The 14,105-nt window shown below is 45.2% G+C and overlaps 1 protein-coding gene across 3 annotated transcripts in view; it reads left to right on the forward strand.

Annotated features, from left to right (window-relative positions):
- Lin52 (lin-52 DREAM MuvB core complex component) overlaps window positions 1–10,678 on the forward strand; it is an 87,385-nt gene extending 76,707 nt beyond the window's left edge. For 2 of the 3 annotated variants that reach the window (XM_036206482.1, XM_036206481.1), the window contains one exon: window positions 8,605–10,678. In XM_036206482.1, the coding sequence (XP_036062375.1) occupies window positions 8,605–8,660 (56 nt within the window). In that variant the 3' untranslated portion in view covers window positions 8,661–10,678. The remainder of the gene's footprint in view (window positions 1–8,604) is intronic. The other variant, XM_036206483.1, reaches the window with a different exon arrangement.
- The last annotated feature ends 3,427 nt before the right edge of the window (window positions 10,679–14,105 follow it).

The raw sequence follows: 14,105 nt of genomic DNA on the forward strand, positions 1-14,105 counted from the left end.
ATTTCTTTGTAGAAAATAGTAAATAATGATAACGTTTCCCAATAAGCCAAATAATAGCTGAATTATACATATAAATATTGATTAGATTCTGGGATACAGAAGAAACCTAGCTTCATTTATTTAGAGAGCTATGTTTTACTTAAGTTGTGTAAGTGAGATTCCTTTTCATCTTCCCCTTCACTGTTTGATTTATGGCAGACATTTTTCTATAGGCTAATCCATAATCTAAAAAGAAAGTACAGCCAGCATATCCTTTCATCAGCTTGATCTGGTACAAATTGTTATCCTAATAGTGTAATTTATTGCTTTGGTCTCGTTTTTCACACACTTGAGCTTTACCCTTGAGAGGAACCAAATGAGCAGGGTATGGTGGCACCTCCTACAATCCCACCAGCCCACAGGAGGCAGAGGTAGGAGGATCAGGGCTTTGACATCCTTGGCTCTTGGCTGCTACACAGAAAATTGGAAACTAGCCTGGCCTACATGAGACCCTATCTGGAAAAGGGGGGGGGGGCGGTGTGGGGATCTATCTAGCTTAGTTGGTATAGTGCTTGCTTAGTGTGCATGCAGCCCTGGGTTCAATCCCCAGCACTGCATAAAACAGGCTTGATAGCACGTACTTGTAATTCCATCACTTGGGAGGTAGAGGCAAGAAGATCAGGAGTTCCTCAGCTGTGCAGCAAATTTGAGGCCAGCCTGGGCCATGTGAGACCTGGTCTCAAACACATAATAAGAAGTAGTTAGCTCTCATTTCTGGAATACAGATCTTTAAGTTTTTTTTGGGGGGGGTTGGGGCTTTTTAGTAGGAAGAAGGAGGTAAGATTGCATATTCCAAGTGTAGTCTTGTTTTACTCTTAAAAGACTTCTGAGCAAGCAGAGTTGATGTAGAAACATGTTTTCTCTCACCAGAAGACAGCATTTTTCCAAGTGCCTGACAATTAAGATTCGTCTGCTTCTGCCTTCAGTCACCAGGCATCATGGCTGACACGTCTTATATTTTATGTTCCTGCTTGATGTCTTATAGTCTGAAAATAAATCTATTGGCTGGCTATTTCAGTTCTTTTCCCTCCTTCTGTTATGAAACACTATTAAAATTATTTTCCATATTGAAACTGTCCACATTTGTTTACCTGTTCATCAAGTCCTGACTTTCCCTGTGCTATGACTTCTTGGATTAAACTTGGGTTATTGATCACTTGGTGTTCCTCTTTCCAGAGGAGATCTGACCTGAACAGCCTCAGGCTGGCAAGCAGGAACTGCTGTGCTGCCTACCATCATGGCAGGAAAACTTGCCAGTTCCCACAAAACAGAGATCAGCGTTACAAGTCCCCTTGGCATCTGCCTGTTCTTCTACTGCACCAGAGTATCTGTTAACGCCTGGCTTCTCCTCTAAGGCAGCAGGCTTTCCAGAAGAGTCTCTCAGAAAGCATCTGGCACATAGTAGGCCCACTGTGTCTGACATTCCTGAGGACCCACACCCTTCATGCTTTCTGCATGGTATACACTTTGGCCAACCAGTGAAGCTCTCTCTGGTTGTAGCTATTAGAGAGCATTCCAGGTTCAGAGTCAAACAGTAATTAATAACAAACTGAACCGTATCTACAAAAGATCTCTGCAAAGCTAGTTAAATAAACAGGCTTCTATGTGTCCCTTTCTGTTCTAAGTAACTCTTAGTACAGGTAAAGAAGATAATTGCTTCTAACACCCAACATGATTCCAGTAGGGGGTATAGGATTGGGGTTTTGTATTTGGTCGGTTGGTTGGTTTTTTTCTGTTCCTATCATGTTTGTTTATTATGATAGAAGAAATGGGATCAAAACATGACAGACAGCTAAGAATGTTTTTCAAGGAAGAGCCTTCAACACCCTGATTTTGTCAGGCGTATTCTAGCCTTTCTTTGACTTTGGGGGAGTTGTAAAGTGGACACTGGAGTGTAAGTGGAACCTTCTCTTCAGGATTATTGAAGTCATCTATAAGCCCGTGAGAGGTCATCAACATTGTGATTGACAGACCTCCTTTTGGCACGGTTCAAGCCTCCAGAGTATGTGCCATCCAGATGCATGGTATGCCTGTTACTGTTTTATAGCTGACGAGCTTTTAAGAATAATAAGATGGTTCAGCAGTTAAAAGAACTTGTTGCTCTTCCAGAGGACCAAGCTTTAATTACCAACACCCACGTGATCCATCACCATCTGTGAGTCCAGTTCCAGGAGGATCTGATGCCCTCTTCTGACCTCGGTGGGCACCAGGCATGTACACGGGCAACAGACAAATATGCAGGCAAACTTACACATTAAATGAGTAAAATTCATTTTAAAATAAATATTATTTTTAAAAGAAGATTAAATAATAAGCTTCCTTTTGCTAGTCCTCGTGCTGTATGTTTGTTTATTTAGTACAGACATGGTACTTCTTGTTTGTGGACAGCTAAGAAAATGCCAGTGCTTGCCAGGGCTGACCAAAAACCTAGGGAGGAAATCCGACTCAGAACAGTGGGCACATGAGTGCGGCAGTGATAGAACAGTGTGTTTCTGTGGTGCAGCTGAAGACTGAGACACAGAACGATATGCTGACAGTAGGGAGCGCTTACGGATGCCTGTGTGACCTTTGTGACCTGTGTGCTAATCCCACCTTGAACAGAGGAGGAGTCTGGAGCGTCAAGAGATAGACCAGTCTTGCCCACAGGGCTCCGGGCTCAAGGTAGGAACTGAGTTTCAAGTTTCTGTATTCTGTTGCATACAGAAGAGACCTGTCCTGTCACAGTGTTAGGTTGCCTCCTTTGTTTTCTTGACTGCTCATAGTAGAATCTCCTAAAAGCTGCTGGTTGTTACTCTTCTAGGTGAGGGGAAAAAACAAGAGGGGTAGGGAATAATTCTTCTCCACCTTGCAAGTGTTTTTAATTACGTTGCAGCACCAAAATATTTAAAGTAGATTGAAATTGAGGCCCAAACATTTTATGAGTTTCTTCTATTTCATTAAAAAGTTACTTAGTCTTTACATTGTTCCCTACATAAAAGTCGAGCAGAATTTTAGCAGGCAATTGCCTCAAAGTTATAATCTGAAAAATCTTTCCGTAATGAAACCCATATGTCATGGACAAAAGGTACAAGGCTCTGGCAGAGAGGGCTGGTCTCAAGAGAGATTCTGCACCCAATCTCGTTAACCAGGGGCCTCTGGTAATCCCTCATCCCCTCACTGGTAAGAAATCAATCTGTACTACTGAATCTTTTCACCCAGCCACCAGAAAATTTACTGCAGGGAAGGCAGTTTGGGGCTAGTCATTGGAGTGGGAACTAGAGGCAAGGCTAAATGGAAAATGGGGGAATTGAAGGGTCTAAGGAAGAGATTATATTAACCCCACAGCTCTTTCAGAGTAAGCAGGCTAGCATCCTCCCCTCAGCCATGACCTCTTCAAGTATACCTGGGTATTTACAGCTGCCGTGAACCTGGCAGCCTGGGAGAGACTACAAAGGGGGTAGACACAACATAAAGCTGGGAGTTGATTGTAGTCCAGCCAGTTGCTGGCTTTCTGCATGTACGAATGGCCTCCTCCCCACACTCAGCAGCAGTTCACAATAACCCTGTGATGAGTCTTTGTTGTGCGGGTCTCCATTTGTGACCTGTGCACTGTCTGGGAGAGCTTGTAGATCATGGTGTGACATGGTGTCATGCTTCTCATCAGCACATCCCATAGTCTAGTGGCTGATGACCACTGGGCCCCTCTTGCATAGTTATTACAATGGTACTAATGTTGCCTTCCCATTCAAGCTGGTAGTTCTAGACAATAGGCCCCAAAGCAAAAATACAAATTTCATTAACTTAGATAAAACTCTCTCTGGCTACTTCTTTTTTCTAGGCCTTTTCCCCTCTCCCTCTTCCCTTCCCTTATATATGTGTGATGCTAGGTATCAAACCTGCTAGGCAAGCAATCTACTATTGAGCTATATCCCTTGCTCTTAGGATTGTTTCTTTTGTGTGCTGAGTATACATGTGTGCGGGTACATGAGCAGATGTGCATGAGGAAGCTAGAGGGGAGCCTCGGTGTTCTTTCTCAGGCACTGTCCACCTTATTTCCCAAGACAAATCTCACTAGTCTGGAACTCGCCAGATAAGACTGCAGGCTGGTTGACTGGTGAGCCCCAGGACTCCACCTGTCTCCACCCCTTGCACTGGGCTCACAAGTCTGCACCACCACACTCAGCTTTTTCAGGTGGGTTCTGGGGACCAAACTCAGGTCCCCCAGCTCCACAGCAGGCACTTTCTGACTGTGCATCTTCCAGCTCTGCCCTTGTTTTCTGTTGTAACACATTGTAGGTGTTGGGAAGAACCAAGAGAAAATGGAGGAACCAAAAGTACCAAGTTCAAGAACATAGAATCTTACCTCAGGCATTTATCCAGAAGAAAACAAACTATAACTACTGGGAAGAAGGAGGGGAGGGGTGGGCTTCCTTACCCCTGAGAGTAAGCAGCAGCTCTGAAGGCTGTCCTCGAGAGAGTTGAAATCCTTTGGTGAGAATACATTAGCAAAATATATTTACATATATAACCCCTCCTAGAAGAGAGAGAGAGAGAGAGAGAGAGAGAGAGAGAGAGAGAGAGAGAGTGTGTGTGTGTGTGTGTGTGTGTGTGTGTGTGTGTGTGTGTAAGGAATATGAAACAGTAGCAGAAGGCTGTCTCCTTACTCCTAATGGGATTTTGTAACAGCATGTGCGACGTTTGTTTCAGAAGTCAAAAATGAACAGATGTTGGTATAAATTACCTCTGTGTCTGATGTCTTGCAAATTAAAAGCGCGGTTGGCATCACTAAACAATTCCACTAGGTTTAGGGGGTGCAGTGTGCGGGCGGTGATTACAGTAGAAGGTTGGGTAAAAATCTTCTCACTGCAACAGATCCAGAGAGCAAGGATAAAGAAATGGGGAATAAAATGAGGGCTGTATGAATTCATCAGAAATGTTAACACTCCTCATGACAGGTGAACAGGAGGCCACTTGCTCTGGAGCAGCCCCTGACCCGGAGCAATTTCTCTGTGCACAAAAAGGGGTTGGTGTTTAGGAGCTGATTTATAGGACACAGTCCTCTTTTAGGGAGCCGCTATGTCATGCATTCGTATATCTCCTATATGGGACTGGCAAGAAGGGAAACTTCCCCTCCCATGTAGAAGATGATGTCTTGTGAATTACTTCTTCTTTTACTGTGGTTTCCTGCAACTCTGTGTACTTGGGTTAGGTCGAAGGGGGTGGAATGATTGAGTGGAGGAGTTGTTAAAAAAAGGAGTGGTTAAATTCAAGGAAAATTTACCACTGAGAGACTTCAGACTCTCTGCCTAGTTTTCCTTTTAAACTCTTGAGCCCTCAAATATTTGGGTCTTGAGATTCTAAGTCTTAGCACACTCAGGTCAGTCTTTCACTGTGGGTTGGGGCAACAGCGAGAGGTGAAGAGATGGCTTAGTGGTTAAGAACAATGTCTGCTCTTACACTGTATCTGGGTTTAGTTCCCAGCACCCACATGGCAGCTTACAACTGTTATAACACCAGCTCCAAGAAATCTGACACCCTTTCCCGTCTTCTACAGGCGCTAACCACGCGTACATACAGGCAAAACACTCACACACATAAAGATAAACCCCTATTATTTTAAATAACAGTAAGGAATTGGGAAGTCTGAAATCACCAGCAAGCAGAAATCACCAATGAAATCAGAGTGTGTCAGGGTTCTGGTTTCCACACTGGCCTCCAGCCACACTACAGGCTGGTTTGATGCTGTTTGGGTTTTAAGTTCTTATACTTTACCCTCAAGAGTAGGCAGTTAACCCTTGTAGCCGCTCTACCCGAAAGTATAAGGAAATTAAATTTGTAAAGATAAGGGTAGGTATTCTGTCAATGGAGTTTTGAGGTTTCTGATCTCCCTTATTCATCCATTCATTCACTCAGAAAATGTGGGGGTAACAAAACTGGTTACTTGCCATCTCTAAAAACCATTGTTAGTGATCGATCGCCACTATACTGACAGTAGAAGGTAGAGAGATGGGCTCCGCTGCTCCTGCTAGACAGAGGAAGATGGTGAGGCTTAGAGACTATCCAGCCTGAGGCTTGCCCAGCTACTCTGCTGCGCTTGAAATGAGTTCAGATTCTTTTGTTCTCTTTGATTTCCCCCCCATGTAGTCACCCCGGCCTCTCACTCCCTCTGTAAGTACAGCCTTGCACACTCAGTTTATGTAGTACTAGGCAAACAACCGAGCTGCATCCCCAACCCCAAGTCCTGAATTCTCTATAAAATGACCTTGCTGTCTCCCCTTGGCTAAGTAGTTGATTGGATTTCCTCTGGAGCAGTTAGTCCTTGACCCCGATCTCCATTAATTTGGCATTACTTTCTTCAAATGGCTCAGCCAATAAGGGTACTTGCTGCCAAGCCTACAATCTTAATTCAGTCCCTTAAACCCAGGATGGAAAGAGAGAACTAACCTCCACAAGCTGTCCTCTGACTTCTGTGGATGCTGTGTACACACACACAAAGTAAATAAACCTAAATTTATTGTTGTTTTTTCTGAGCCTAGTAGGTAGTACATGTCTTTAATCTCAGCACTTGGGAGACTGAGGCAGGTGGATCTCTGCGAGTTTGAGACCAGCCTGATCTACAGAGTGAGTTCCAGGCCAGCCAGAGCCGTGTAGAGACTTTGTCTCAAGATTTTTTCTTGGGAAATAACAGAAAAATGGAAATAAAAACCTACCATAGAGAGACGGGTTCCCTGAAAGCCTCTGTCTAGGCGTAACCGACTGTAAAGGAAGTGTTAGTGCTTCTTGTGGGTTTTTTTTTGTTTTTTTTTTTGTTTTTTTTAATTGGTTTTTCGAGACAGGGTTTTCTCTGTGTAGCTTTGCACCTTTCCTGGAACTCACTTGGTAGCCCAGGCTGGCCTCGAACTCACAGAGATCCACCTGCCACCGCCCAGCTACTTCTTGTTTCTTCTCTTGTTTGTTATTGTGTGTGTGACCAGACTTACTCAACAGGCCTCCTCAATTCCGACATTTAGTAGAGGAAACGTGTACAAAACTTGTGTAAACCACCAAGGAAGGCTCAGATTCAGGCTTGGACAGCACTGAGACAGCTCTCCCTGAACTTGCCCTCCTACCTGACGGGATTTCCACCGTTTGCTGGAGCTCGGGAGCTTGTGAACACCAGCGAGGGCGGACTGATGATGCCGGAAGCCGATGATGGCAGGTGTACATGAAGGATCTGGGGTGCGGGCAGTGTGTGAACATGGAGCCTGCTCCTCTCTCGACAGGCACTCTACAGCTGAGCTACCCCCAGGCCTTCTTTTATTCACTTTATTCTAGGACTGGGTTTTAGGAAGTTACCCAGCCCCGGCCAGGATTACAGGCCTTTACCATCAGGCCTGGCAGACAGGCCGCTGTTAAGTTTAGGTTGGTGGGAGTGGAGGGTGTGTCTCGAGTCTTTTGCTCTGTCCTAGATAAAGGCAACAAGAAGATGGGGCAAACATCCCTTCCATTACTGCTGGTACCTCCCTAGCCACTTCCTTTCTTTGGCCAAGATGGACATGTGAGGCAGGGACACCACGGCCCTATATCCACTGCATAGTTCTGGAAGACTTCTGGCTTCTCAGCCTAGCCATCAGAACCTTTGAGAACTGTTAAATCCATTTAAAAGATCTAAAAAGATGGTTCTGTGGAACGAAGATGGGGCTGGAGTGGTGGGGTGGTTTACATTGCACATGCTTATTGAAAATTTGCTTGACAGAACTCTAATGGGGGCTTCTATAGTGGTGGCCCTTTTAATTGGGAAATGTTTTCCTTTTACTTTGGAGCCTGACATACAGGAAAGTAGCTGAATAAACCTAGCAGTAGCTAGGTTTCAGAGATCGACGGCGCTGAAAGTCGGAGAAAGACACATAAACCTTGCCAGGCTCTATTAAATACCTACGGGCTGACAATGCCAAGCGGGAAGACCAAAGCCCTATAAACCCTGCTTTATTACACCATCCCAGATGAACTGCACTGAGGGGATATAAACCCTGCTGTAGTACAGCACACAGGGCCTCCCACTGCGGCTCGGAGTGGGGGGTACATGATCGCTGGTTTTGATTTGACTTTCTAGATGGGCAGAGACCAATAGTCCAGACAAGATTCTGATCCTAGTTGGATTTTAGCCTCCCAGAACAAACGCTGTAAGATAGTGAACATGAGCATTAGAGCTGAGAGACAAACAGAGGGACTTATGGGAATTCCCTGGTGATTTGTTGTAAGGATAGCTGATAATCACCCTCCATCCCCTGTCACCTGGACCTTATACAGTTGCCGACCTGAGATTTGCTGTCCAGTCATAATTGTCAGTGGTGGTTTTGTTACCCTCTGCTAGAACACGAGTGGGGATTGAATTTATTGGGGTAGCAGTTTGGTATACAGTTGATTTAATTACCAGTATACTTTTCCATACAACATGTCTTTATAAGTGCAGGTGCTCAGGACAAGGTGTGGAAGTGAGATGACAACTTTGGGGCAGTTGGGTCTGCATGTGGAACTTAAGTCTTCCTGTGATCCCCTTCTCCGTTTCTGATCCTCATTGCTACTTGGTTTACTTTATGATTGCAGCCAGAGAGATGACCAGAGGGAAATTCCTGAACATCCTAGAGAAACCCAAGAAGTAGCAGCCGCTCCAGCACAAGTGTCCTGAAGACCACAAGCAAGCTCCCTTCCCAGTGTCGCTCTGATGGCGCACATGGTGTGCTTCCTGGGGAAAGACTGCCCTTCTCCCCTGCTCCTGGCACTCTGCACCTCTGAGGACATTTGGCAGCAAGAGAAGAATCTGTTCTACCCAAGGATCATTGCCATTTCCTGAGTTGGCTCTGTAGCTCTGGATGTTGGTAACGTAGAGGTCTCGCATTCCGAAAGGTCCTTTCCAAAAGTGATTGAGGAGTCCCAGGATCTTAGAACTCCTTCAGTTCTGTAATGGCAAAGTCAGTAGTGACGTGTCGCTTAGTGGGTTCTGTTGAGTTGTACTTGACCTCTTAAGAAGCATTCATGATGAGGACATCAGAGACCAACTACATTCTGGACCAGACTGTGCATCCTTACCTGTGAACTCTACAGAGCTAACGGATTCTATGACTTCCATTCGGAAGGAAACAACCTTCTTGAAATGTACATCTGCTTTTTTAAGTCTGTACCTCCAATGACACTCTCGCCCTTAGCACTATCCATTTCCCCACTCCCAGGCCCACTTTGCAGGTCTGACTCCAGACAGGTGAAGCTCTTGTAGTGACTCTCTAGAATAAAAGGCTCATGCTGGGTCACCCTGAGTTCTAGACCTCCAGACTAGTGTGAAGGCAATGGAAGGAACTCTGGTTAGTCTCCTTACATTTGTAAGGGAAAAGTAAGTGTGACCTGGTAGTGGGAGGACATGGTTGTAAGAGTTCCCTTCCACTGAAAACAAGAAACCTGGACTGACTTAGTGTGTGCTGTCGGCTGGTAACAACGCTTTACCCCCTTTTCCTTCTCTTAGCCACGTATCACATACTCCGCTTACATGGTAAAAACATACCCATAGGTATAGACTATTTTTGCTACTTGTATATGTCTGCTAAAGTATGAAAATCTTGCCTATGGGTAAAATGCATTAGATCTAGTCTTTCACATTTTGAAAAGCACAGAGTTCCCTCATTATTGTAGGAAGAAAAGCTCTGTGGCCATCATCCATTGGGAGTTTGGGCACAGGAGAAGCTGTGGCCAAGTCTGTGTCGTGTGTGTCTGTTAGGGCACAGTACTTGTGAGGTTCACAACAGGTCCCTTGACCATTCTTGACACTTGTGCCTAATGCTAGAGTTGATGTTGGATTGCCCCTTTATTAGTGCTATTTGATCGACACAGTTTTACTTTTTAAAAGGAAAAAGCAATGAAATATGTACCACAAAAGAGAAGTATGAGGAGAGAAGCATTCTGCTGGAGTACTCCCTAGAAGGGCCAGTTGATTTTAAGCTTAAGTCTGTGATTGACATTTTTTATCTCACTAAATGCGGTTAAAGTGAATGTATACGAGTGATCAGAAAATAATGCCATATGTCAGATTTTTTTCTTCACTCTGATTTTGAGAGTTGATGACATCAGGCACTTTTCAGAGTTTGGGGACATTGAAAGGTATGTGGAGAATACTGGGATAGCTCCCCAAACCACTCGTCTGTAGTGGGAAGCCAGTAGTTGGTGTTTGGAACTGCTGTGGCCTCCTTCTACTGTCATCCTGTTCACCAGCACTTAATTCATGTAAGTAGATGTTGTAGAACTGTGATATTTATTGTTTTTGTGTTTGTCATCCTGAGAAACGTTAATGATGTATTTTTATATTGATAATATAAATTTATGTACAGTATGCATATGTATTTTAGAATGTTAGAGGATTCTACTTTGTGTATAATAATATGTCTTCATAATAAATGTGTCCCTTGTAGAGGAGGTTCAATTTTTCCCTTAAAGGGCCAAGCTGCATATATAAAGCCGAAAGTACAACTTGAGTGACAAGTCCACTGCCCCACCAGCCTTCCTGCCATTACTGCTAAATTCCCTGACCCAGTAGGAGCCTTTAGAAAGCTTTGATGCCACCTTGTGTGTATTGTCAAAGGTCCATCTCTGTCCCCGGGTTTAAACGTTTAAACACGACAGTTTAAAATGACAACCTGGTTGATCCTTCAGTTTGGATTCTTTCTTCTCCCCAAAAAGTCTCTCTTCCAGCTCTTCTTACTCTGAGCAGTGCCTTGCTTACCCATGCCGCTAGAGTCTCAGCCCCCATTTCATTTCGCACATATTATACCTGTTCTTCCTGTAAGTCCTGGCGACCCCACGGGAGATGACCTTCCCCATCATGCCTCCAACATTTCAATGTGCCATTCCTGTGCCGCAGATCACAGGATCACACCTAAGTAATCTGAGTCCAGATCTTAACCGCCCTGTAATAGCACAAGCTTCTGGGATTGTGTCTTCATCATACGTATCTAGTTCTTCCAAGTCTTCATGGAAGACATCTTCATCTGCTTTAGTAGGAGTTCTTTGTGTGAGACCTAGAGAAGAGAAGTGCTCACCTGGGCCACTCTGTCCCCTGTTGGTCATGGATTTGTCTTCACCAGAGCATGTCCTCTAGAGAAAGCACTCCAGCTTAAGAAAAACGAAGTGATAGACAGCTCACATAGGGTATTAATTTTGTTAATTACAAAGCACCCTCATTAATTTTCTTTATCTTTTTATTTTAAAAACATATTTTCCATAATATAAAACTTTTTGGTCATTCACTGTGTGTGTTTGTGGAGGTCAAAGGGCAACTTTTGGGAGTCAGTTCTCTCCCTTTACCATGTAGGTCCAGGGACTTGAACTCAGGTCATCAGGCTAAGTAGCAAGTGTTTTTACCCAACTGAGTCATCTCACTAGCCCTTATTTAAAAAAACAAAAACAAAAACAGGATCTCATCATGTAGCCCTGGCTGTCCTCGAACTCACAGAGATCAGCTGGCCTCTGCCTCCCAAGTGCTGAGATGAAAAGTGTGTGCCGTGACATCTGGCCCTTGTTATAATTAGAAGTAGGCATTTGCTAGCTGCTCCTTGGTGTTGGTTTTGTTATTGTAGCTTTTGTGTGTTCACTCAAATCAGGACAGTAAAGATACAGCTGGTGAAATTTCCCCACTGACTCTGCAGCCTCAGAACAGCATTTGGGAGGCCCATGACTGCTTTGCAGTGAAGCCCGTGTCCCCCAGCACTATGACATTGCAGGAAGATGGACCACAGGTTGGAAAGGGGGCAGGTAGGCCAAGATATCTGGCTCCCAGGGGTCAAATAAGTGGTTTCTTGGCCTATCTTTATCTCCAAGCATGAAGTCATATTCTGTTTTGTGTCTTCTCCTTCCTTTAAGAGATCCAAGACCACCCTATTCCAGCAGCCCATTGAATGGGCAAGCAGAGGTCTCTCCAAGTTCATTCGCAAGTTCTGACTATCCTGTAACTGGCTGTTCATACCCACTTAGAATCTTGGCCACATTGGAAGTATGTCCCTGTGTCTGAAAAGGCCCTCAACCTTCCCACCTTTTGTCCGGCACTTTCTTTTAGACCAAGGACAGTTGGAGGCTTCAGGTGATACCAGGTGCAGCTGTGAGGCCCCTGGTTGGCATGAGTGCTAGCAGAGCCTGTTAGTTAGCACAAGAACACCCCAATGCTCCATTAGCCAGGCCAAGCATTGGGAACTTCCCTCCTGGGGGCCTCTTCCTCCTAATGAGAGCGGGAGAAGGGCTCTTACAAAACATTGCCTCAGAATAATATTCTGCTTTGTCCCCACCAGTAACCGGGGCTGACAGGATCACTCTGTCCATTTCTCTTCTAATTAGCACAATTCCAGCATGACCTGAGCCAGCAAACGGAGAAAAGCGATCAAAAGCGATCGGACAACCGTACCGAATCACAAACACAAAGAGAGCCATTCCCTGTAATTAGGTGAGACAATTCCTCAGTCCTTACTCCGCTGGAGTTTGCTGCTAAGACTCTCGCTGTTTGGGTCCTAGCAGCACAAGTTACACGTCTCCCTGGGACACTAATAAGCCCCCAATTGTCTTCCGCTTCACACAACTCTAACCAGAGGACAGATGCGGGAGGTGGAGGGGTGGGGACAGTCTCTAAACAAAGCAACTTGTGAGAGGTTTCCCCAACCCCAGAAGGCACAGGCTACGGGCAGAGGAGAGCCGTACTGGGCACAGCCTGGGCCAGAGTCTAAAGCACTAAGCACTCTGCCCGTGCAAGAAGCCCACTCTGCTATCTCACCTTGCTGTGTCTTCACCCTCTGGCCTCACACCTTTTTCCTCTCCAGTGACATCACATGCAGCCTGGCTGTGGTACCGTTCCTGGACCTCCACTGAGCTGCTTCCAGCCATGTCAAGAATTGACCCACAGCCTGCATGTAGATTCTGATCTCAAAGAGCACATGGCCTGCCAGGGTACCTCTCCTCAGCCTGCCTGCATTTCTATCCCCTGACACCTCCACGTGTCCGGCTCTCCCCCACCTTCTGTCCGCAGGCTCCCTTGGATGACCTCTTTAAAAAACAGAGAGGGAGCCATCATGGTTAGCTGCATTCTATGTGACCGGGGGTTGTCTGGTTGACAAGAGAAATCCAGCCGCCCTGATTGCAACCCATGTCAGAAGTACTTTGCCATAGTGCAGTGGTAAACTTGGTCGTCTCCAGGGACAAAGGGTGTGTGGATAGTTTCCGTGGGAATCTGAAGCTTGGCTCACATTTTTTTCATCTTTATTTTGATCTATACCTGATATTTTTGGAGGTGACCTCCAATAACCAAAATTCTCAATTACATAGGATCAAAAGGAGCCAAAAATCTCAGAGTGATTCTGTCTTCCCATCTTCCCTGTGCAAGAGACAGTGATAACAAAACTGACTTTTAAATATCAAAGTAAGTCCAAGTGTGTGTGTCCCATGGTTTCCTTGGTAAATAGAATGTAAGCAGTACATGGCAAAGAGCTTTTGGGAATCTGCTGGAGTCCGTGAGGTGGCCCAGCAGGTAAAGGTGCTTGCCATCAAGTCTGAAGAGCTGAGTCTGAACCCTGGGACCTCTGTGATGGAAGGCAAACACTGACTCCTGAGAATTGTCCTCATCACCCCATGGGCCCCACGGCATGTACACGTGAACACACACACACAACACTCTCTCTCGATAAGTAAGTGTAAAAATAAAATTTGTTGCTGGGCGATGGTGGTGTACACGTTTAATCCCAGCACTCAGGAGGCAGAGCCAAGAGGATCTCTGTGAGTTCAAGGCCAGCCCAGTCTACAAAGCGAGTTTCAGGATAGCCAGGGCTACACAGAAAAACCTTGTCTCAAAAGAAACAAAACCAAGTAATAGTAATAATAAAATTCATTTTAGCTGGACAGGGTCACAAGTTCAAGGACAGTCAGGGCTGCATAGCAAGACCCCATCAGAGAAAAAAAATCCCTCAAATTCCTAGAGAGGTGGGGTGGGTTAGGTAAGTCACTACTCTGCCTGTTTTCTTAGACCCTTTCCCACTTCAAAGAAACAGCCAGATGAATGGTGCAGATTCAAGTCCGAACACCACTGT

Source organism: Onychomys torridus, chromosome 14 (genome assembly GCF_903995425.1).
Source record: "Onychomys torridus chromosome 14, mOncTor1.1, whole genome shotgun sequence".
NCBI lineage: Eukaryota > Metazoa > Chordata > Mammalia > Rodentia > Cricetidae > Onychomys > Onychomys torridus.